This window comes from Lepidochelys olivacea, assembly GCF_965140295.1.
Source record: "Lepidochelys olivacea isolate rLepOli2 genome assembly, chromosome: 1".
Lineage (NCBI taxonomy): Eukaryota > Metazoa > Chordata > Testudines > Cheloniidae > Lepidochelys > Lepidochelys olivacea.
This window is the reverse complement of record NC_140411.1, coordinates 48,306,666-48,329,704: the sequence shown is the minus strand read 5'-3', so window position 1 is coordinate 48,329,704 and position 23,039 is coordinate 48,306,666. Positions and strand designations below refer to the sequence as shown.

Here is a 23,039-nt window from a genome sequence, read left to right as displayed (position 1 = left end):
AAAGAGATTTCCTCACACACCTTATCTCTAAGAAATTTTTTGAAATGGTCATTATTACTGTTTAACAGAGCTCTAGATACAGAACAAATCAGTTCAAAATCTGAGTTGTATTAGAATTAAATGTAATTTAATTTAACAAGTTTAGTGTTGTCTCTGTTCCCCTTACTTGCTTCTCCAGACTTTGCCAATGTATATTGCGACTGCCTTACCTGTACAAAGTCTTCCCAATCATTCCTCACTTCAAGGGGCCAATTACACATACAAAACAAGTCTGTTTTTTTCTTTAAAACTATTCCCTATAAAGTGATCAGTGCTCCTGTTATAAAAATAGTTACATAGTTCATATAAATCTAGAGAGTGAAGTATTGCATACTATAAAGTTTTTATGGCCTCATGTTTGGGATGACCACCTTTTTCAAAAGTGGTGTGGCTACAAGTGAGTTATGCAGGTCTACCAAATGAGTGGCAATAAAACTTCATAGTGCTCCATGCCACAAATTTGTTTTTGCCACTTACTTTCTTTAATCTTTGTCCATTGTTCATCTCCCTCTGCTTCAAAATAAGGAATTTACTATAGAAATAGGGCCATTTTATGGGCCGAGTTTAGTGATTTCCACAAGTGCTGTATAAGTCAACTTATAATATGTATCTTCAAAACATAGCCATTAATGGAATAGCGTTTGTAACATATGTGATGTGGTAACTATTAAAATGGCAGTCAACTTCTTTGCCCCTCCGCCCCGCCCCTCAGTTATTTCAGGGGCTATACTTGTCACCAGCTAATATGTGTGGTTTTACAGTCACAGCTCATAGGCCCCCATCCTGCACTGAGAAGCAAGCAGGTGGACCCTCTTTGACTTCAGTAGGGGCTCTGTGTGGACATGGATATGACTGCATGGTCCTCAGTGCAGGTTTAGGACCACATTTTCCTATTTTTTAAAAAAAGCTGATTTTCTTTCATGTTGTGGGAAAGTCCTGTACTCAGGGAAACTGACTATATTTAGAGTTGGAAGGATTAGATTTTTATCATTAAATGTTGGTAAATGTTGATTTCACTATACATATACAAACAAAAATATTTCTGTCAATAATAATATAAATTTACAGATAAGCAAAGTAAGAAAAATGCTCTTTGAAAACTTATTTTATTTTGATTTTAAGGATATTTACTTTTCTATTTTGACGTGATATTGACAGTTTGTGTTTTAATGGTTATAAAATTTAACTTTTTGAATCTCCGTGACAGCCATTAAATAACTATAGTCTGACACCCTCTCACCCCATAATTTCCCACAACTATGAAAATTTAAATAGATAAAAATAAAAAAATGCTTGAAATTAACATTGATATCAGTCAAAATTATAAAAAATAAAAATTTGAATTCTGCCGAGCCTAACTACATTGGAGAAACAGTGAACCTAACTGCACTAGAGTAAACAAACTGAATACAGGGAAACTAACTTTTCTCCCTCTAATCTCTTGGCTATAGAAGTCTTAGGTAAAAAATGTCAAAGTAGTAGTTCCTTTTAGGAAATGTAAAATAGTTAATCAAAGTTTACTTAAAGGTGAAAGTTCTCCAAAGCCATTTCTTGCACTGTCAGTTCTCTTACAATAAATAGAATAACCAGTAGTTGAAACATTATTAAAAAAAATTTTATAATGTCATGTGGATGTATTTTATGTTGTAGATGTTTTTAATTAGGGGTTTTATCTATTTTATTAAGTAGTATATAAAGTTTGTAAAGTGCTCTGGGTTCCTTTGGGATGAAATGATCCTGTGTAAAATTACATTCTGGTTTAATTTTTATTTTAGTCATAGCAGTGTAAAGAAGAGCATGCTTCTGAAGCATGGGACATTATAAGGGTAAAATGTTTTTTTAAACATATATTCATAATTAGTTTGAGGTCCCTGAACAGCAGAATACTGTAAAATGGTATTCCTGATCCTGAAAAACTAGAATGATTGTCTTCAGAGTAGCAGCCGTGTTAGTCTGTATCCGCAAAAAGAAAAGGAGGACTTGTGGCACCTTAGAGACTAACAGATTGATTTATTTGAGCATAAGCTTTCGTGAGCTTCATCGGATGAAGTGAACTGTAGCTCACAAAAGCTTATGCTCAGATAAATTTGTTAGTCTCTAAGGTGCCACAAGTCCTCCTTTTCTTTTTGTAGAATGATTGTGTGGCGCTTTAAAAAATATTTGGATATTTGACAGGTATGTGTTTGTGTTGCCTGCTAGGACGTCCCAGAGATACAAAAGAGTCATGGCATACTCAAAAAAACAGTATAATCCTCATAGTTTTTGGTGGAGAAAGGGGACCTCACTTTTTAGCCTGTGTGTTCCAAGAACCTTAGCATTGATCCAAGCTTTTTCTTCAAGCCACTGGTTTGATTTTTCCAGCTCTTTACAATCTCTGTTAAGCAAATCTGACACTGATAAGTAAAGTTTGTATTGTGTGGTGATGTGTACCTAGAGACAGAGAGGACTTTTTCTGGGCTAGTGATACTGAATCTTTAGGAGCCCCAGATTTATCTTTAAGCTTTGGAGAACATCTCGCTCTTTTAAAACATTAATTATGAAAATGAACCAGGAACTAAATATATCAGACTGCAAAAAGGGAAACTTAAATCTCTGTGTTTCTATATGCTGTTTGCCACCCTCTCTACTCCCTTGGCCCAACAAGTTTTTCATTAAACATATTTCCTGTGCATGACAGAGAAGAAGTTTCCTTCCCACAATTTAATGATCATTAATGATCTGGAGGATTGCGTGGATTGTACCCTCAGCAAGTTTGCAGATGATACTAAACTAGGAGGAGTGGTAGATACACTGGAGGATAGGGATAGGATACAGAGGGACCTAGACAAACTAGAGGATTGGGCCAAAAGAAATCTGATGAGGTCCAACAAGGACAAATGCAGAGACCTGCACTTAGGATGGAAGAATCCCATGCACTGCTACAGACTAGGGACCAAGTGGCGAGGCAGCAGTTCTGCAGAAAAGGACCTAAGGGTTACAGTGGATGAGAAACTGGATATGAGTCAACAGTGTGCCCTTGTTGCCAAGAAGACTAACAGCATTTTGGGCTGTATAAGTAGAATCATTGCCAGCAGATTGAGGGACGTGATCATTCCCCTCTATTCGGCATTGGTGAGGCCTTATCTGGAGTACTGTGTCCAATTTTGGGCCCCACACTACAAGAAGGATGCGAAAAAATTGGAAAGAGCCCAGCGGAGGGCAACAAAAATGATTAGGGGGCTGGAGCATACGATGTATGAGGAGTGGCTGAGGGAACTGGGATTATTTAGTCTGCAGACGAGAAGAATGAGGGGGGATTTGATAACTGCTTTCAACTACCTGAAAGGGGGTTCCAAAGAGGATGGATTTAGACTGTTCTCAGTGGTAGCAGATGACAGAACAAGGAGTAATGGTCTCAAGTTGCAGTGGGGGAGGATTAGGTTGGATATTGTGAAAAAGTTTTTCCTTAGGAGGGTGGTAAAGCACTGGAATCTCCTTTCTTAGAGGTTTTTAAGGTCAGGCTTGACAAAGCCCTGGCTGGGATGATTTAGTTGGGGATTGGTCCTGCTTTGAGTAGGGGGTTGGACTTGTTGACCTCCTGAAGTCCCTTCCAACCCTGATATTCTATGATTCTATGAATTTTGTAAATGTTGCATACTTTGTGGAAAAATAATACCCGCAAACCCAAGTTATCTCAGAGACCTCATCATAGTCTCAAAAACAACGAGGAGTCTGGTGGCACCTTAAAGACTAACCGATTTATGTGGACATAAGCTTTCGTGGGTAAAAAATCCCACTTCTGGCAACTGAAGAAGTGGGTTTTTTTACCCACAAAAGCTTATGCCCACATAAATCTGTTAGTCTTTAAGGTGCCATCAGACTCCTTGTTGTTTTTGTGGATACAGATTAACACGACTACCCCTCAGATACATCATAGACTGTAATTATTCAGGACAGGTACTAACACTATGTATGTATAGTGTATAGCTTTATGAAGATCCTTTTTTCCTGATTGGAAGCCTCTAGTCATCAGTGTAATATAAAAATTGATAATATCAATATCTAAATTAAAAGAATAGGATGGAAATACTGTAACTTACTTTTCTCACTTCTTGCTATTTACAACGGTTTACAGTATTCTTGTGTTGCAGAATCCTATCTTGGGCCAGAAAATGAAACTCTAGGGAATCGGTAGCATTCAAACAATTTTATAGCCTGTTTTTCAAAAATGGCTGTCATTTTCACCCAGTAAACACGCTTGCAGTGAAGAAATTTGTTCACCAAGCCACTTCCTTCCCCACATTTACAATGTTCATAAAAACATTTTAAGCTGCCAAGAAATGAGGGTTATGAAAGATAATGTTAAAAGTTAGTGACTTTATATGCTTAAAATTCTCAAACATAATGTTCATAATTTGATTCTGCAAGAACCAACCAGAGTGGACATAGTCCAGAATTGACACTAAATATTACTTCTAACATCGCTGGCTCTTTTCACCTTTCATCAATAACATCTCAGTTGTTACTACAATAAAGAAACTTGAATTTTAAAATTCATAGCAAAGACTCTGGGGTTGTCTTGCCCACAGCAAGAGGCTGGAACCTATCTTCTGTAGTCTTCATAAAAAAAATCACAAGACTCATTGTTGTCCTATCCCCCATGGAGGGACAAACCAGCCACGATCATGAAAAGCACAGAAGGCATAACACGGGTAGAGGATCTCCTTAGGAAGAAGGAAGAAAAATAACTCTTTTTGGTAATCATCTGGGGACACATTTTAATTCCATTGCAGCCTTTCAAATGATGAGATATGATGTATTATACAACTGGCATCTGAATCATTGTATAACCGTAGGAGTTTAAAATTAGCTACTTGTATATTAGATAACTCGTCCATTACTCAGGCTCTCCCCTACTATATGCATTCAGACTCTCAAATTTGCAATAGTATCTTTAAAAATATCATCTTAATCGGAGAGTTTTGCAGAGTAAGTAGTGTAGGAGTTGAATGCCTATAACAGTTCACGGTGTCTCAAGGAGATTTTAAAGACTAGACTCTCAGATTCAGACCTTGTGGGACTGTCACACCACAATGAACAGTAAGATTCCTTCAAGAGAAGATTTAAAAAATTAGATTTAAAATTTAGACAAGCACGCACACTAAAAATATGGCTATAGTCTGCAGTGCTATAAATAAGAAAATATTTAACCATTTATTAGAGCAGTTGTTTCCTTACATAACTTGACCTAACATCTGTTTAAGTATTTTAGGGATTTGCTTCAGGCTTTTGCTAATATTCAGTAATGGTCACATTTTGAGACAAAGACAAAAACCTTGGTCTACATATAGTTGTAGTATACTCTTTAAAAATTTGTTAGCGTTACCTGAAGCATCTTGATATTGGATCACAGGATCATGTGAACCTCTGAGACAATAGCAGAATTTCAGCAGTAATGGAGTCAGCCATGTAGGATGAATGTCAATGAACATTTTTACTCACTTTTTCATTTCTGTTGCTTATCTTCATTTTAAATTGTGTATTTACTCAGAGATCTGTAAGGGACAGCATTAGGTCCTGACAGAAATGTTGCAGTTACTTACATTTTCACACTATTTTTACGTCATCTTTGTTTTCTGTAGTGAGCCTGACAAGCCTAAGAAGCAGAAAAACAAGGAAATATGCCATCCCCTAAATACTGTACTAAGTGGGGAATAAGTTCTCTGATTAATACAAGGACTATTGCCTTAGGCATTGCTCTGTCTGTTTTAGCTCATCAGTCTTTGGCAGTGCTGGACAGTCAATGTTTGGTGACAAGACTATTCACCTAAAAAAGTAGTAGTGTAACTATTTTAGATTAGATCCTTTCTCAACCTTCTGGATTGTTTGGCAATTCAGTGAGAGTAGAGACAGGAGTTGTTAAAATATAACACAGATTGTTGAAACAGATTAATCTAGTACTGTAGGTTTAAAGGTTTTTCTGTAGCATTGAATATCTCCAAACACGCACAATTCAAACAGTCCTTGTATATGCTGTAATGTGTGTCTGTGAACAGCCTATTTGGCAATCTTCTGTTGCTTTCTCAGTATGACTGTTCTTAAGTTTTTCTGTTGGGGTTGGTCTGAGCATTTGAAGAATCTTCCTTGTTTAAATAACTTTTCTACAACTCCTGCCCCTTCCTGCCTTACATCTTCTTTGACTTGATCTGTGTTGTACAGAACAATGCAGACTATAATAAATACTGTGGTATACCATAAAATTATTTATGGGCTTTATGCAAAAATAAATAAACAAACATTGACATTTGGACTACAGTCAAAAAACAAGGTTTCTGCCATTATGACAGGAGTTTAAGAAAAAGAATAATCATTTCATTTGTACAGTAGCCTATTTTCCCCCTTACTGGATTCCTAAGTGAATTTCAGACAAAGAAAAAACTGATAGAAATATCATGTCCTGTAGAACTTTTAAGCTGAATCTCTGTTCAAGCTCCTATTTGTGAGTAGTATAGCAAGTGGAAAAAAACCCCTGTAGAATACAGGTCAAAATCCAGTAAAGCCTCACTTTTTATTGTTATAGTAATTATTCATTGTCTTACAGCTCAAGGGCTGAGAAGTGGCAAGGGGAACCATATATCTAAAGGCATTTTGTCTAGCACACCCAAGTGTGCTGCGGAGGTTAGCCCTGTGGTTATCACTATGCTCAGGACCGGCTCTAGGCACCAGCAAAGCAAGCACATGCTTGGGGCGGTACGTTTCCAGGGGCGGGATTCCGGCCATCCTTTTTTTTTTCCCCCGGCCCTGCTCAGGGTCAACCAATGAGCCCCTGCATGGGGCCGGGGCGGTGGGCTCAGCGCAGGGGTCCCGGCCCCGGGGGCGGTCCCTGCCCTGGCCCCACGCCACTGGGGGAGCGGGGCAATGTGGCTCCTCCCCCCTTGCCTGCCCCTGCAGCGTGTGTCACAAGCGGCAGAGGAGCCGGAGCCAAGCAGAGCCCGGGATCGGGGCAGGACCCGCAGCCAGTAAGGGACCTGCTGCCCTTGGCGGCTTGACGCTGGTCCGCCCCCCTCCCCGTGGCTGACCCGCCCCCCAGCCTCTCTGTCGGTTACTGTCCCCTCTGCAGGGGTGGGACCGGGTCTGAGATTGGGTGGGGGGCCCATGGGCGGGCTGTACAGCCCCGAGCACCTCACTCCAAACACTGCTATAGCATTACACATTCTTTTAACATTTACCAGTATCAGTGACTTCTGGGGAGCGCAGTTTCTCAAAACTGAAATTACTAAAAAATTATTTGAGGTCCACCATGTCTGAAAATCGTTTGTCAGGACTCACGTGAATTTCAGTTGAAAGTACCATTGCACAAAGTGTAGATTTCACTGAATTATTAAAAGACTATGCAAGTATTAAAACCAGAAAAATTCAGTTCATATAAATTTTTAATTAATGAAAAACTGCACGCACCAGAAGACACTAATGTTTTTCATTACACTGTATAGTTGAACCCAAATTGTTTGTAATTGTGATTTTGTTAAAATTAAATGAGTACACTAGTAGGAAATTTGTTTTATTTCACTAACTACAAATTCTCTGTTTTCATTTTTTTTTTATTTTAAAGTCAAAAAAACCCAAAACAAACCAACAAAAACATTTCAAAGTGCAAACATGTATAAAAGCCAAAAAAAAAAAAAAAAAAGGGCGGGGACACTGCCAAACATTTTTTTGCTTGGGGCTGTAAAAAACCGAGAGCTGGCCCTGACTAAGCAATATTACTTGGAACAGAATGGTAGATGGTGAGGGGGTGGGGATGGAAATTTAGGCTTTGAAAATCATTTAGCCACTACTAATATTGCTGTAACCAGGGCCGTTTTGAGACCTAGACATTAGGACGTCTTTCTATCATTTTTTGGTCTGTGGGCTGGGTCCTGTAGGGATGGAATGTCTTGATTCAGTCCATTAGTAACTCTCAAACAGAAAAGGGGGAAATAATAACTGAAGATGCCAATATCTGGACGTATCGTTTGATGACATCTAAGAGAAAAATGATGGTGTTATTAATTACTTCACGGAGTCAGGATCTTATTCTCCTTGGGAGAAAAGTAAAGTTGCAAGTTAGAGAGATCAGCAGAAGATTCAAAGTCCTAAAACGTACAGGCACAGTTTAGAGGCTGTTTGACTTTCTAATATTCTGTAGTGAGTCCATGTGGTAAAGTCAGGTCTGACAGTCAAGGTGCAGATATACAGAAGAGGGGTTTGGAGTTAGTCTAGGGTTTAATTTTTAGAAGCAGAATTTCATATTTTTAAATTTGCATATTTTTCTTCCTTCAGTTAAGTAAAAGGTCAAGAGACGATGAATTCTTAGCATTTAGCAGTGTTCTTTAATGAACTTGTTTGTTCCCTGAAAAACTGTATTCGATGGTACTGTTAACTAATAAAAGGCATTTGCATATATTGTGATCGAATTAAAGAGCCTTAATATACATGATACATTTTATTAGTATAATTGTCATCTTCTTGGCTCATCTATGGGAAAAATCCCTTCTGTCCATCCTTTTTGGTTGATGCAAATACGGTTGAAATACGGTTGTCTATATTTAATATTTTCTGTTTAAATCTGTTGTGATTTTTTTTCCAGACTAATTTGGACTGATTAGTTGCTAAAACTAGTGAATGACTGGCAATTTAAATAGCCTTTTGATTAAATAGTGCATTTGTATTTATTTTTAGCAAATCTTCCTAATGTTCCATTGTCTTTACAGATAAATTTGCGCCTCATCTTGGTAAGTGGGAAAACGAAAGAGTTCTTGTTTTCACCAAATGATTCTGCTGCAGATATTGCAAAACATGTGTATGACAACTGGCCTATGGGTGAGTCATTCTTATGTGTCCTTTAGCTGCTAACTGTCCAGTTAAAACTGTTTACTCTTCTGTAATTAAGACTGAAATGTTAACAATTTTATCATTGTTCTTCATATTCAAATGGAAGTTTATATAGAGATATTTTATCCTCTGTTTTCAATGGTACTTCAACATCTCAAATTTTGTATGATCCATTGCCCAGTTTATTTCTGAGGCTATTTCTCGTATTCATTGTGCCCTACGTACTGCTTTTCCCTCATCTTGAATTTTTTTCTAGACAGACTTGGTACAAATCTAATAACTGCAGACTGATTCTGGTGGGTGTTAGATATTATACCCTTTGTCTAAGGATAAGTAAGGAAAATATGCCATTTTATATGAATGAAATAGCAAAACTGAACCTCAAATATTTTGTATTTTTGATCGCTTTGCCTCAGAATCAACCTACAAAAATACAGTAATGTCCAGAAAAAAGGTAATGATAAAAGGCAATTGTAAATGACTTTAAAGGATGAGGGAAACTGGGAACAAATTTAAATATGAAGATATTTTAAATTATTTGGGAGTATTTATTTTGGAAAGTAGAAGTATAAACTGAGATGGTGTGGGTGTAAGTAAAATAATGAATTGTTCAACAAAAACTGATCAGGCAATCTTCATCTCCCTGTCCCTCAATCCAAAACACAAGCCAAAACTGAGAAATGACGTTAAATTTGATGAAAGAAAATACTTATACATTCTCTGATACTGGAGGTCATGGGAGGCCATTAACTTAGTGTTGCAAGAGGGCTAGAAAATTACTGCACATGAACAGGAATAATGTGCATCTGTGCTATCTATGTCAATAGGAGTATCAATAATACATGCTTAGGCCCTAAACTGGTCTCCTCTGAAGGTTAGGAAGGAATTTTTCTGTCCCTGATGCAGCTTTACACAGTTGACAAAAAGCACAATGAGGAGGTTTGTGGTCCTCTAAAGTATTAGACACAGAGACACGGCTGTTGGAGACTTTTTATACCAAACTAGCTGGACCAATGTTTCTCTTTGGTATGGCAACTCAGTATCTACTGTACATTGTTTTAGTGTGCTTCTGGAACACAACTGACAAAATAAAATTTATCTAGTGTGCATTTGTGTGAATTAGTAATGACTGAAACTACTGTTTTTCCTCTTAAATTTACTCCTGAGTATATTACATTGCAGTTTCAAGTCGGCACCCTGCCTAGCTATTAAAGCGCATAACAGGCACTATGTAACACAGAATCAGGAATTTATATTTTGTGACTCTTATTTATGTGTCAGTGAATCTAATTAGTAGCATTTCATCACATTGACTACTTCAGACTTTTGCAGCAGCAATTAAAACTGAGATTTGTACCTTGTACACATAACAAAGAATGAAGAAAATTACATATTTTAATAGGAAGAAAGCCATTCCATATTACCTAAGGAACGACAGCTAAAGTTAATGTGTGATCATAGTATGCAACATGTACAAGAGAAATGGCTCATAGGCTGAATATGATTACAGATCAAGTTGTTATGTGTATGTAAATCTTTAGAACAAATAGCTGCTAATGGCCTTATTTATATTGTAGGAGAAAGTACAGTGCCTAGATTTGTCAGTGAAATTGTGATCTCTCTTCTCCATCTCTTTAAATCCCATTTCATGTGTTAGGTTAGTTCTGAGAGGAAGAAATTGGAATTATTTAAAATTGAGGCAGCTCTGAAATTAAATATTGACTTGTTTAAGCCTTCCCAAGCAATGAGCATATGTGAATAATCTCTTGTTCTTTAAAATTTGAAAACTATCTTTGTTACAAGGGTTGATTATAACTGACCTAGAATGACACATTAAAATTATTTAAAAAGGTGACTATGTTGAATCTGTTCCCCAAGTTTTTTGTTTGTTTGATTTGTCCATAAGATGTGCAGAGATGAATCTGCCTTGGGGTCTTTCAGAGATATGGACGAAATTGTGCTCTTAGGTACAATAATACAGATCCAAATTAACATCACTGAGTTTGGTGGAGATAGTCTCGGTTTACATCACTGCAACTGAGGGCAGAATTTTGCCATGTATCTGAAATGTCCTGTCAGCTGCCTAAATTTGATGATTTTAAAGGGTTATAAACTAGCATCCTTAAACCACCTCTCTTCTATTCCCTTCCCCCCATGTATAGGTTGAAATACTCTTAATTTAAAAACTTCCTCACTCCCAGTGAGGCTGTCCAGTTTGATTCATTTGCTCAGACAGATAGTTGATATCCAAGCTAGAAAAGTTTCTCTTTATTCCCTCTTTTCTAAAATTACTTTATCCTTGTTGGTATAATTAAATTTTCTCTTACGATGATTGTCTGATAAGCGTTATGACATTTTTCAGTTGAACTTTTTTTCATTGGTTTAGCTAGTGGAGAAGTGTTTTCCTTATGAAAATTAAATATCCCGAGTGACTGTTTAAGGGGAAGAATTCTTGAGACTCTGCCAAGGAGCAAAGATTAAAAACATAAAACGGTGGATCATCAGTCAGGAATTAATATACCAAATTGCCACTTTTCATCTTCTGGCCTCTTGTATTATTGCATCTTTCTAGTACTACAAATTGGCTAAACTTTAGTACTGCAGTCCAGATGGTAGTCAGAGAAGTGAAATCTTAAAGCAGAAAATTATAGATAAAGTTTCGTCAAGCAGATAAATAGCTGATACTAATAATCAGGATAATTGTAACACTTCATTTTAGCTACTCTATTGACAGCATATCAATGCATTGCAATTAAAACAGGTAGTAAATGAAAACATTGAATTTCAGATGGTTTCAGTTGTCTAGGTTGATCATATCTTGTAAGGCATCTAGTAAATACTGCCACTTCTACACACTTTCCGCTCATACTTGTTTCTGATGTCAGCCCTAACTTTGTAGTGCTCTGTACGCCTCTAATCAGGTGTCATTGTGCCTGATGCCTCTAAAAGTGAACAGACATCAATTGTAATAGTTCCTTTTTCACTCTTCTCTTCCTGCATCTTTTCCTACCAGATGCTGGTTGCACACTTGCCACAATGTTTAAATACCTTTCCCAACACCCCTGTTTCATTTTCTCTTCCTCTCTGCCCATTGTATCCATTGTGTATTCTGGGCATACAGGTTGGCTTCTCCTATCCCTTCTTGAATATTCGTGTTTGCTATATAAATGTTACAGTAGATGGAGCAGAGCAGAAGCAGATTTGTGAACAGTTGGTATCAGATACCTGGTCAGCATTCTGAAAGAGCAGATTGAAGTTAAATAATTTTGTTAACGTTTTGCAATATTTACCCTTAAAACTTAATGCAGATTCGCTGACTTGTTTTGAAAATTGACAGAAATTTCAAACAGGAATAATAAGTGATCACCTAATCTTATACATTATTTACTTTAGCTAAAACACTTCATGGGAAAATACATGATTCTTACAGTTAATTTGTGGTACATAAATCTGTCCAGACTGTGCTATGAGACATTTCCTGAAATCTATCAATATGTCTCTCTTCTGCGAGGGTCAGATGCTTACCATTCAGCTTTTCCAGGAATTTCAGGGTATGTTCAGTTCATTATGCCCTCTGGAAATTCAGCTGGCTAAATCTAATCCAACACTGCGCAGTAGCCACAGAGAGGAGCACTTCTGCTTACTGATTTAAAATGATTTTCAAATCAGAGAACTGTTGTGTTCCTACTATATATGTGGCTGCTTATCAGTCCTAGACTGAGGCTGAACTCAGCCAGTTGAATGTTGGAGGGCAGAGAGATTGAGAATCTCCTGCCATTGAAGGAAAATGGTACTAAATTAACCAGATGGATATTGAGTCTGAATGGGAACAGGAAGTGTCTTCCTTATCATCCATTTAAAAATATTTTGCATAGGAACTTATAACCATATATATCACTTATAACCACTAATAAAGCAGAAGTAAAGTGAGGCACAGAATAGTTATTGCCCAAGATTGAATGGGGAAGTTAGGAACAGAATTTAGGAGTCTTAACTTCAGATCCTCTCCACTAAGCAGCAGGCTGCACTGTCCTGTTAGTACTGAACTGGAAGAGTTCTGTTTTCTCTTTTCTACCCTGGATGGGTGTGAAATAAACAAAAGATGCATATGCTGGGCTGTTTCTGACAAAGCCCTCTTCCTTCTTTTTCAGATTGGGAAGAAGAGCAGGTCAGCAGTCCAAATATTCTGCGGCTTATTTATCAAGGACGGTTTCTTCATGGCAATGTGACACTAGGAGGTAATGAAATAACTTGGGTAGTATAATTTAGCAACTTTTCCCAGGCAAAGTGAATATTTATTTAAAATACAGTAGATTCTCATTTAAGTAAAACCCTCTCTAGACTTCAAGGTCACAGCATGGTTTTCTGCACAGTTTTGCTGCAGCATAACATGAGATACTCTTGTTACCTTTATATTTTTCCATCCTGCTAGAATCGGGTGTTAGACTATGGTATATATCACTGTGTAAATTAAATCTTTTTTCACATAAGGAATAGTTATGCTATCTTTATTGTCTTTTAATGGAAGAGAGATGATTTTATTCCACTTCTCATATACTGCATTTACAGTGTAAAACATTTCAGAAATCTCTAAGTATATTAAAAATGATGGATAAAGATTATGATGATTGGCTAAACAATACTAGGGAATTAGTGTAATGAAGAAAGACACCCTGTGAATTAGAATGAGGGAAAATATTTTTGCTATCTAGCTCTGTCCCAAGGATACAATTGTATAGTTATGTGAGAACAAAAGTAAATGGCTTCACTTTGTATGGTGAGGAAATACAGCTCAACTGTGCCCCCTTGTGTCATATTTTCTAGTTATATTTTGTAGATTTATTTTTTATTTATCAGAATGTAGTACAATGAATTGTAATTAACAATATTTCCTTTCAGAGGTGGTGGCAGCTATATGAATCTTAAGTAAAATCAATGTCTAAAGAAAATAGATCTCTTTTCTCTTTGCTCTTACCAAATCTAAGAAGTGAGCTGAAGGGCCTATTCTCTCCATCTACAAATTCCTTCTGTTGATGCTGTTGGTAATTATGAATGCACAGGGAGGGGAAAATGTAATATAAAGTCATACCTGGGGTAGCTGTATGTATGTAATATAAAGTCATACCTGGGGTACCATTAAAATGTAATATAAAGTCAAACCTGGAATGACTTTTTATTCCTTTGTATTTATCATTTTTGTTTGTTTTCTATCACTCTGTGGTGGCACTAGTTAGAAACTTAAGTCTTTGGCATCCCACAATATCTCACAATATAAAGACTCTGGAAAACAAATGCAGTACATTACGGGGAAAGTTTCATATGTGCCCAGTCAGTGTGCCTCCACACCAACTCGGAGAGATTAGCTGTAGAATGACAGGGCAGTTCATTCTATTTTTCTCCTTTAATTGTTGCCCTATTTGCCGATAATGGTAACCAGGTTGTCATTTTGTGCTAGTTGTGATATGGATACTTCTCCATTAAGAACTGGACTGGAGCCACCAATTCACTGTAAATAGATAACCGCTTTTAGCCATTACTAACCTGGGCTGCTAATCTCCTTTTGGACAATTTATCCTCCATATGGTTCAGTTTTCTAATGCTGCTTTATATACTGGCTAGATAATGATAAACTTCACTGTGTACTGCTTAGTAGTAACTCTCGCTTACCTGTGGAATTTTTATTTAGGCTTCAGTTAGTTAATATACGTAATCTCTATTGTGCAATTTTATGGCCCACTCGTGAAAGTAGTGAGAAGTAGTGTGTCCTTAGCAGGTTTCAGAGTAACAGCCGTGTTAGTCTGTATTCGCAAAAAGAAAAGGAGTACTTGTGGCACCTTAGAGACTAACCAATTTATTTGAGCATAAGCTTTCGTGAGCTACAGCTCACTTCATCGGATGCATACTGTGGAAAGTGTAGAAGATCTTTTTATACACACAAAGCATGAAAAAATACCTCCTCCCACCCCACTCTCCTGCTGGTAATAGCTTATCTAAAGTGACCACTCTCCTTACAATGTGTATGATAATCAAGGTGGGCCATTTCCAGCACAAATCCAGGGTTTAACAAGAACGTCTGGGCGGGGAGGGGGGAGGAAAAAACAAGGGGAAATAGGTTACCTTGCATAATGACTTAGCCACTCCCAGTCTCTATTCAAGCCTAAGTTAATTGTATCAAGTTTGCAAATGAATTCCAATTCAACAGTTTCTCGCTGGAGTCTGGATTTGAAGTTTTTTTGTTGTAATATCACAACTTTCATGTCTGTAATCGCGTGACCAGAGAGATTGAAGTGTTCTCCAACTGGTTGATGAATGTTATAATTCTTGACATCTGATTTGTGTCCATTTATTCTTTTACGTAGAGACTGTCCAGTTTGACCAATGTACATGGCAGAGGGGCATTGCTGGCACATGATGGCATATATCACATTGGTGGATGTGCAGGTGAACGAGCCTCTGACAGTGTGGCTGATGTTATTAGGCCCTGTGATGGTGTCAAGATATTGCCTCTTTTCCCCTACCCTTTGCCTCATCCCTCCAACCCCAATCTTGGATCATCATCAAGTTCTATTCCCATGGTGTCTTGTCTCAGATTATCATTCTCCAGCCAAAGATGGCTATACAAGATGTTCTTTGGTATTCACAGAATCATAGAATATCAGGGTTGGAAGGGACCTCAGGAGGTCATCTAGTCCAACCCCCTGCTCAAAGCAGGACCAATCCCCAATTAAATCATCCCAGCCAGGGCTTTGTCAAGCCTGACCTTAAAAACTTCTAAGGAAGGAGATTCTACCACCTCCCTAGGTAACGCATTCCAGTGTTTCACCACCCTCCTAGTGAAAAAGTTTTTCCTGATATCCAACCTAAACCTCCCCCACTGCAACTTGAGACCATTACTCCTTGTCCTGTCCTCTTCTACCACTGAGAATAGTCTAGAACCATCCTCTCTGGAACCACCTCTCAGGTAGTTGAAAGCAGCTATCAAATCCCCCCTCATTCTTCTCTTCTGCAGACTAAACAATCCCAGTTCCCTCAGCCTCTCCTCATAAGTCATGTGTTCCAGACCCCTAATCATTTTTGTTGCCCTTCGCTGGACTCTCTCCAATTTATCCACATCCTTCTTGTAGTGTGGGGCCCAAAACTGGACACAGTACTCCAGATGAGGCCTCACCAATGTCGAATAGAGGGGAACGATCACGTCCCTCGATCTGCTCGCTATGCCCCTATTTATACATCCCAAAATGCCATTGGCCGTCTTGGCAACAAGGGCACACTGCTGACTCATATCCAGCTTCTCGTCCACTGTCACCCCTATGTCCTTTTCCGCAGAACTGCTGCCTAGTCATTCGGTCCCTAGTCTGTAGCTGTGCATTGGGTTCTTCCGTCCTAAGTGCAGGACCCTGCACTTATCCTTATTGAACCTCATCAGATTTCTTTTGGCCCAATCCTCCAATTTGTCTAGGTCCCTCTGTATCCTATCCCTGCCCTCCAGCGTATCTACCACTCCTCCCAGTTTAGTATCATCCGCAAATTTGCTGAGAGTGCAATCCACACCATCCTCCAGATCATTTATGAAGATATTGAACAAAACTGGCCCCAGGACCGACCCCTGGGGCACTCCACTTGACACCGGCTGCCAACTAGACATGGAGCCATTGATCACTACCCGTTGAGCCCGACAATCTAGCCAACTTTCTACCCACCTTATAGTGCATTCATCCAGCCCATACTTCTTTAACTTGCTGACAAGAATACTGTGGGAGACCGTGTCAAAAGCTTTGCTAAAGTCAAGAAACAATACATCCACTGCTTTCCCTTCATCCACAGAACCAGTAATCTCATCATAGAAGGCGATTAGATTAGTCAGGCATGACCTTCCCTTGGTGAATCCATGCAGACTGTTCCTGATCACTTTCCTCTCATGTAAGTGCTTCAGGATTGATTCCTTGAGGACCTGCTCCATGATTTTTCCGGGGACTGAGTTGAGTTTGACTGGCCTGTAGTTCCCAGGATCCTCCTTCTTCCCTTTTTTAAAGGTTGGCACTACGTTAGCTTTTTTCCAGTCATCTGGGACTTCCCCCGTTCGCCACGAGTTTTCAAAGATAATGGCCAATGGCTCTGCAATCACAGCCGCCAATTCATCTGTAGGTGTTTCTGTGCACCACTGTTACTCACTTTCTTCACAGAGATCAGACTGGACTTCACAGTACAAACAAGAGTCAATGTTATTTATCCAGTTCCACTGGAAAAGAATAGCTAGCATGCTTTTGATTGCTACATTAAGACAGTTTCATGGATTTTAAATGCATACTTAGAATCAGGGAATTTTAGTTCAGATTAAAAGAAAAGGAGTACTTGTGGCACCTTAGAGAGCATAAGCTTTCGTGAGCTACAGCTCACTTCATCGGATGCATTCAGTGAAAAATACAGTGAGAAAATTTATATACACACAACATGAAAAAATGGGTGTTTAGCATGCGCATGCTAAACACCCATTTTTTCATGTTCAGTGTGTATATAAATCTCCTCACTGTATTTTCCACTGAATGCATCCGATGAAGTGAGCTGTAGCTCACGAAAGCTCATGCTCAAATAAACTTGTTAGTCTCTAAGGTGCCACAAGTACTCCTTTTTTTTTCGCGAATACAGACTAACACGGCTGCTACTCTGAAACCTGTCATTAGTTCAGATTGCTGTTCACTGATGTATTGCAATTTAATCATCACAGCTTCACCCCAGGGATATTTCATGTGTTACAAAGATTTATTTCTGTTATATTTTAGAGGTTTGTTTTTAAACATTTATTTCAACACTAATGAAATAATGTAATAAATTTCAACCTGGAGTAAGATTATACGTCTGAGGTATAAATTCCTGAAAAGGAATGTTGATTCAACCTTTACTAAAGCAACATGGATACATTTCATAACAAAAGAAAATAGTAACTTAATGTTTAGTCCAGTATGCAGTTTCTCATGACGTTATAATATTTTGCATTTTTATAGTGCTTTTCACCCAAGGATTTTAGGGGTGTTGAATTATAACATTTATAAAGAGCATTACATTTATCTCAAGTGGTTAGTGAATATTGACTGGAGTTTGGGCTTGCTCACCACTGAAAGTCATTTAGTCAGTTGGAGAGGCAACAGTACCCTCAGATTGTCTCTTTGGGAACTAAATATCATCTTTGGTTCTTTTTGTCAAAGTGTGGCAGTTTTCTACTTCTAAACTCAAACTTTATCTTGTAAATACTGACTGAAGTTGAAGCTTAAAACTAAAAAAAAAAAAAAAAGTCTTGAGCTTGTTTGCCAGCCTGTGTTAACGCATCTTTTGAAGTATCTGCTGATGCAAGAATGACTGGGGAAACAGCAAAAGTATCAGTGGAAATGGTAATAGAAAAAAACGTTTGTCTCTCAAGTCTGCAGTGTCATTGTTGCAAGAAGTGCCAGATCCATCATTTTCTGTTGCTGCTAGTAGTCAGTGTGAAAAGATGGGTGGAGAGAGAAGAGAGCATGCTATCCAGATGCCATTAGTCCATCTAAAGTAGGGTGTTTCTGCCCAGCAAGGTGTTTCTGCCCAGCAAGTGCCAGGTTTAGTTTTATATCTGATTCTTGGATCTGCAATAAACTGATTTGAAATGGAAAATAGAGACTGTTGGGATACTTCCTCTCCATCCTCCCTCTGCAGTTATTGTGAGATGGATTATTTCTCAATGCAGATGGCAGACTGTGAGATGAAAATGGAAGCTATGACCTGCTCATTAGAGGTTAAGGTTCTGCTTTAAGTCACAGTGGTTATGTATTTGGGCACAAGTACTAAGGGGCTGGGGAGGAAGTACCTTGAATTCCTAAAGAGAAACTGAGCTGGTTCATCTATTGCTGATGATATTCCCTGATTGATTGATTGATCTTTTTAATGGAGCATGCAGCGGAAGATATTTTTCCCCTAATTTATAGTGGAAAATTTAAAACCTCAGGAGAAAATGAAGCTCTAGTAATGTGTGAAACTTTTACAAATAACCATCCTGACAAATGCTGTCACAAAGTTGCGGTCCAGAACATAGAAGCCTTGAGGGGAGCATTGAAAAAGGGTGGGTCAAACCTAATATGAATAGGGTATAAATGCTTTTGTGGTTTTTTGTGTTTTGTTTTGTTTTTTCAGTCAGTGAGATTGCAGTGGAATATTTATTAAAATTCCAGAGTGTTGAAAACGTAAACACAATATTATGAAAACTGGAATATGAAGCTGACCATCTAGTTTTACTGCAAAGTGGAATGAATTGTGAAAAGAAAATCAGATTTTTTAAATTCTTTCAATTTCAATGATACAGAGTAGTAACAGTATTAAGGAAAACATTTTGTCTTAAACAACTGGTTTTAAAAAACATTTTAAAGTTTCTGGAGATGCACGGTTCTCACATACTACTGATGTGATGGATGTTCAGTGTCAAAGCATGAGGCATTGCAATGAGAGGTTCCATGAAATTATTTGTAAACATCACATCATATCAGCAGAGATTTGGCTTATTTACTCTTCAAGAGAACTGGAAAAATGTTAGGGTTCTGGTAATGCATGCTTTAGTGTGCTGTTCAATTCCTTGACAGTAAGTGTTTATATTATGGCTTAAATTAGTCACATTGGCTTAATCACATGCTTAAAATTAAGCACTTTGCTGAATCAAGGTGTAAGTGACCATTCCTTCTCCCATTAAAGTGAATTGTACCACTGACTTCAAAAGGAGCAGGGTCAGGCCTCAGAACTTTATCATCCTCACAGTGACAAACATTAAAAGCACAGTATTTAATCTGATCATTCTATAAGACCCTGATCTATGTAACATTTATACAAAACTTCTTTCTGGAATTGGTAAATAAACAGTATGAATTGTAAAGTAAGAAGTAGGAAGCTGTGAAACAACCGAATCCAGTTAAAGTTATGGATTCAGTTGTGTGTGTTCTGTAGTGATGAAAAGAGTGATTGTGTTAATAAATCATCCTCTATTTTTCACACAGCATTAAAACTTCCTTTTGGCAAGACAACAGTGATGCATTTGGTGGCTAGAGAGACATTGCCAGAGCCAAACTCTCAAGGTAGGCTATACAGTAGGTGAGCTTCCAACTTCAGCTGCATAGGCACGTGTTCAAAAATGTCGTGGTTTTCACTGGTTGTTTTGAAAGGAGAAAAATCGTCATGGTTTATGAATAGTTCTTGTCAAGCAAGTAACCAAATGTTTTTGGACACACTAAAATAAAAAGCATATTTCTTAATTATGTATCTGAGTAACATTTTTTGTATTCTCCAGAGCTTATAAAATCGCACAAGATAAAATTTTTGCATCATTCTTGCATCATTAACAATTATCCCCCGCTCACCCCAACTGAATGTTTTGTAAATGACTTGCAAGAAAACCTTCTTTTCATTGTTCCACAGGTCAGAGAAACCGTGAAAAAACTGGAGAGAGCAATTGCTGTGTGATCCTGTAAAGTCTGTCTGCTTTACCTGCTAAGTGTGATGTAATATAGTCTTTGTCTTTCATGCTGCTGCAATAGAAGAGGCCCAGCCTTGCTTCAAACATCTTTAGGAAGAGCCTGTCAGTAAATCCATTGAACTGAAATATTACATAAACACTGTCACATTATTCTCTTTTTTAAAGGAGAGATCTATGAACAATTGCATTATGATTTTATTGCTATTTTTTCTTGCTGAATAATCTTATAATACATCAGTTCTTGAATGCATTCAATCTCCAGAAAAAGTTAGTGTTCTCTTCCACAGCAGAAACCATTTTGCTGCCACAAAAATCTTCATTAACCGGAACTAATCAATCAAGCTTTCTAGATGCAATTTGCACTAAAAACAGTTGACAGTATGTTTCTGTTCGGCAATCTCTAATGATATTTGAGACACCTAGAAATAATCTACAATATGTAATACAACACTGGAAAATAGAATCTATAATTTAAAAAAGCTCACTAATGGCCAACTCAAAGGAAAAACTGAAGTCAATTCTACCAAGTCAACCTTGGTGGCCGAACTGGCACAGAATACTAACTAAACCGAGCCTGGCTATATATATTTTCACTGCAACAAACAAACAAAAAAAAAAAACTATGTGCCTGTAATTTAAAAGCACTCTGTAGAGGGCTGTTGAAACTGGTTTTTTTTTCATTATTATATGCACTCTTTTCTCCTATGTTAGTTGAGTGCTTGTTCATACAGCACAAACAAGTGCAGAGTGCATTTCCTAGCCTTAATATGGGAGGGGTAATTTCCTGTAGTTCCTAGGCTTTTATTATTGTGCATAAATATTAGAAGACTTCATTTACTAATCAATTTTATGTATTTGAATATCAGCAATTGATGTTTTTCGGTAATTCTTACTCCTCTGTATCTGTGTCCAGAGTCATGCTTACTCATAAGAGACTTCAAAAGAATTATTAAAGTTAAAAGAAAAAAACCTCTGCCATAGTACTAGTTTTGTTTCTTTATGTAATCTGCATTTGGTATTAGTGCTTGCAAGTGTATTAAAATCAGAAGCTGATTTTTAAAGGCATACATAATTAAAAAGGATGCCATTTTATTTCATATCAATAATTTAAAGGTTGATATGCTAAAGAAATTTGCACAGCACTAAAGCATGAGCTAGTTTCATCTAAACCTGTAAAAATATAAAAGATTTTATATTTTTTCACTCGGGAAGAATTCTTCCTGGATGAAATTACAAATAAGTGTAGAATATATTTAATAAAAATCTTATAAAATGCATAACTATAGAACTTAAATATGGATTGGCGTGTAGCATAATAGAACAATATTCCATATAAATAGCATTAGCCTTAAAAAAATAAAAAAATAAAAAAAAGTCACAGGTTGACATTGTGTTCTGTACTTAATAAGTGTTCACAGCCCTTACAGATGTTCTGTGTAATTGTTTTTTCAAATGGTCAGCATCATTCAAATGTAATCAGGTTATTTTACCCATTGTTACTGCTTTGATGAAATGCTTTATATGCCATAGGCCTACAAAAATATTGTTCATACTGATCAGAATTAAATTTGTATAGAGCAGAGTTTTAAAACAAATTGTAAATAGCACTAAACATTTTCTTTCTGCAACCTGTACTGATAGATTCTTCTGTAAACTAAATAAAAGAATATTGTAGTGCATTTTGGTGGTGGTCTAAAATTAATGACTGGGTCTGTAACTGGTTTATATGTGTTTTCACAATCATGAAAACTGGTGAAGTGTCAAACCTAGTTCCCCTCTGATTGAAAAAATAACTGTTTATAAGACTATTTATAGAACAATTCTTGGTTTTAGTCTGTGTTCAACATCATTTTTTCTTGAGTTTCCTTGGTTGCTCAAACATGGAATAAAACACCCTGCCCCAAAGAGATAAAAATAGAAGAACAACGAGGAGTCCGGTGGCACCTTAAAGACTAACAGATTTATTTGGGCATAAGCTTTCATGGGTAAAAGACCCACTTCTTCAGATGCATGGAGTGAAAATTACAGATAGAGGCATAAATATATATTGGCACATGAAGAGAAGGGAGTTGCCTTACAAGTGGAGAACCAATGTTGAAGGCCAATTCAGTCAGGGAGGATGTGGTCCACTCCCAATAATTGTTGAGGAAGTGTCAATACCAAGAGAGGGGAAATTGCAAGAGGGAAATTATATGGGAAAAGGATCTACCACATAGTACAAGAAAAAGGAATGAGATGAAGTATGATTCATGTCTTGTTAGTTCAATAAATCTTTAGTGTGAACTGGTGGTATTTGAAAAATGATTATCTAGTGTGTTGCTGATAGCTTGAAAATTATATATTAAATACTGAAGAGACAGATCTTGTGGTGGTAGCCTAAAATTAAGAAATTTCCTCTTATGTTGTTCAGTAAGTTTGGACACTGAAGAAGATAACGAGCTTCAGGTATAGTAAAATAATTTGTAGTCATCTAAGGTATTAATACTAATGCCACATTATATACTTATTAGAAAACGTGTGACCCTTCTTTGATCCATTTAAGTAAGATTGCTGACTATTTGCTATTTTGCAGAGATTAATTTTAATAGAAATATCAGCATGCTTTTGCCTGCTCTTGAGGAGAACAAAGTACACACACAAGAATGTTGAAATAAATCCTTTA

The 23,039-nt window shown here is 37.4% G+C and overlaps 1 protein-coding gene across 1 annotated transcript in view; it reads left to right on the top strand.

Moving 5' to 3' along the window:
* Positions 1–22,017, top strand: part of UBL3 (ubiquitin like 3) — a 78,712-nt gene extending 56,695 nt beyond the window's left edge. Inside the window, exons 2-5 of the mRNA XM_084610074.1 lie at positions 8,772–8,880; positions 13,044–13,130; positions 19,902–19,979; positions 20,320–22,017. Coding sequence (XP_084466200.1) covers positions 8,772–8,880; positions 13,044–13,130; positions 19,902–19,979; positions 20,320–20,372 — 327 coding nt within the window. The 3' untranslated portion in view covers positions 20,373–22,017. The remainder of the gene's footprint in view (positions 1–8,771; positions 8,881–13,043; positions 13,131–19,901; positions 19,980–20,319) is intronic.
* The last annotated feature ends 1,022 nt before the right edge of the window (positions 22,018–23,039 follow it).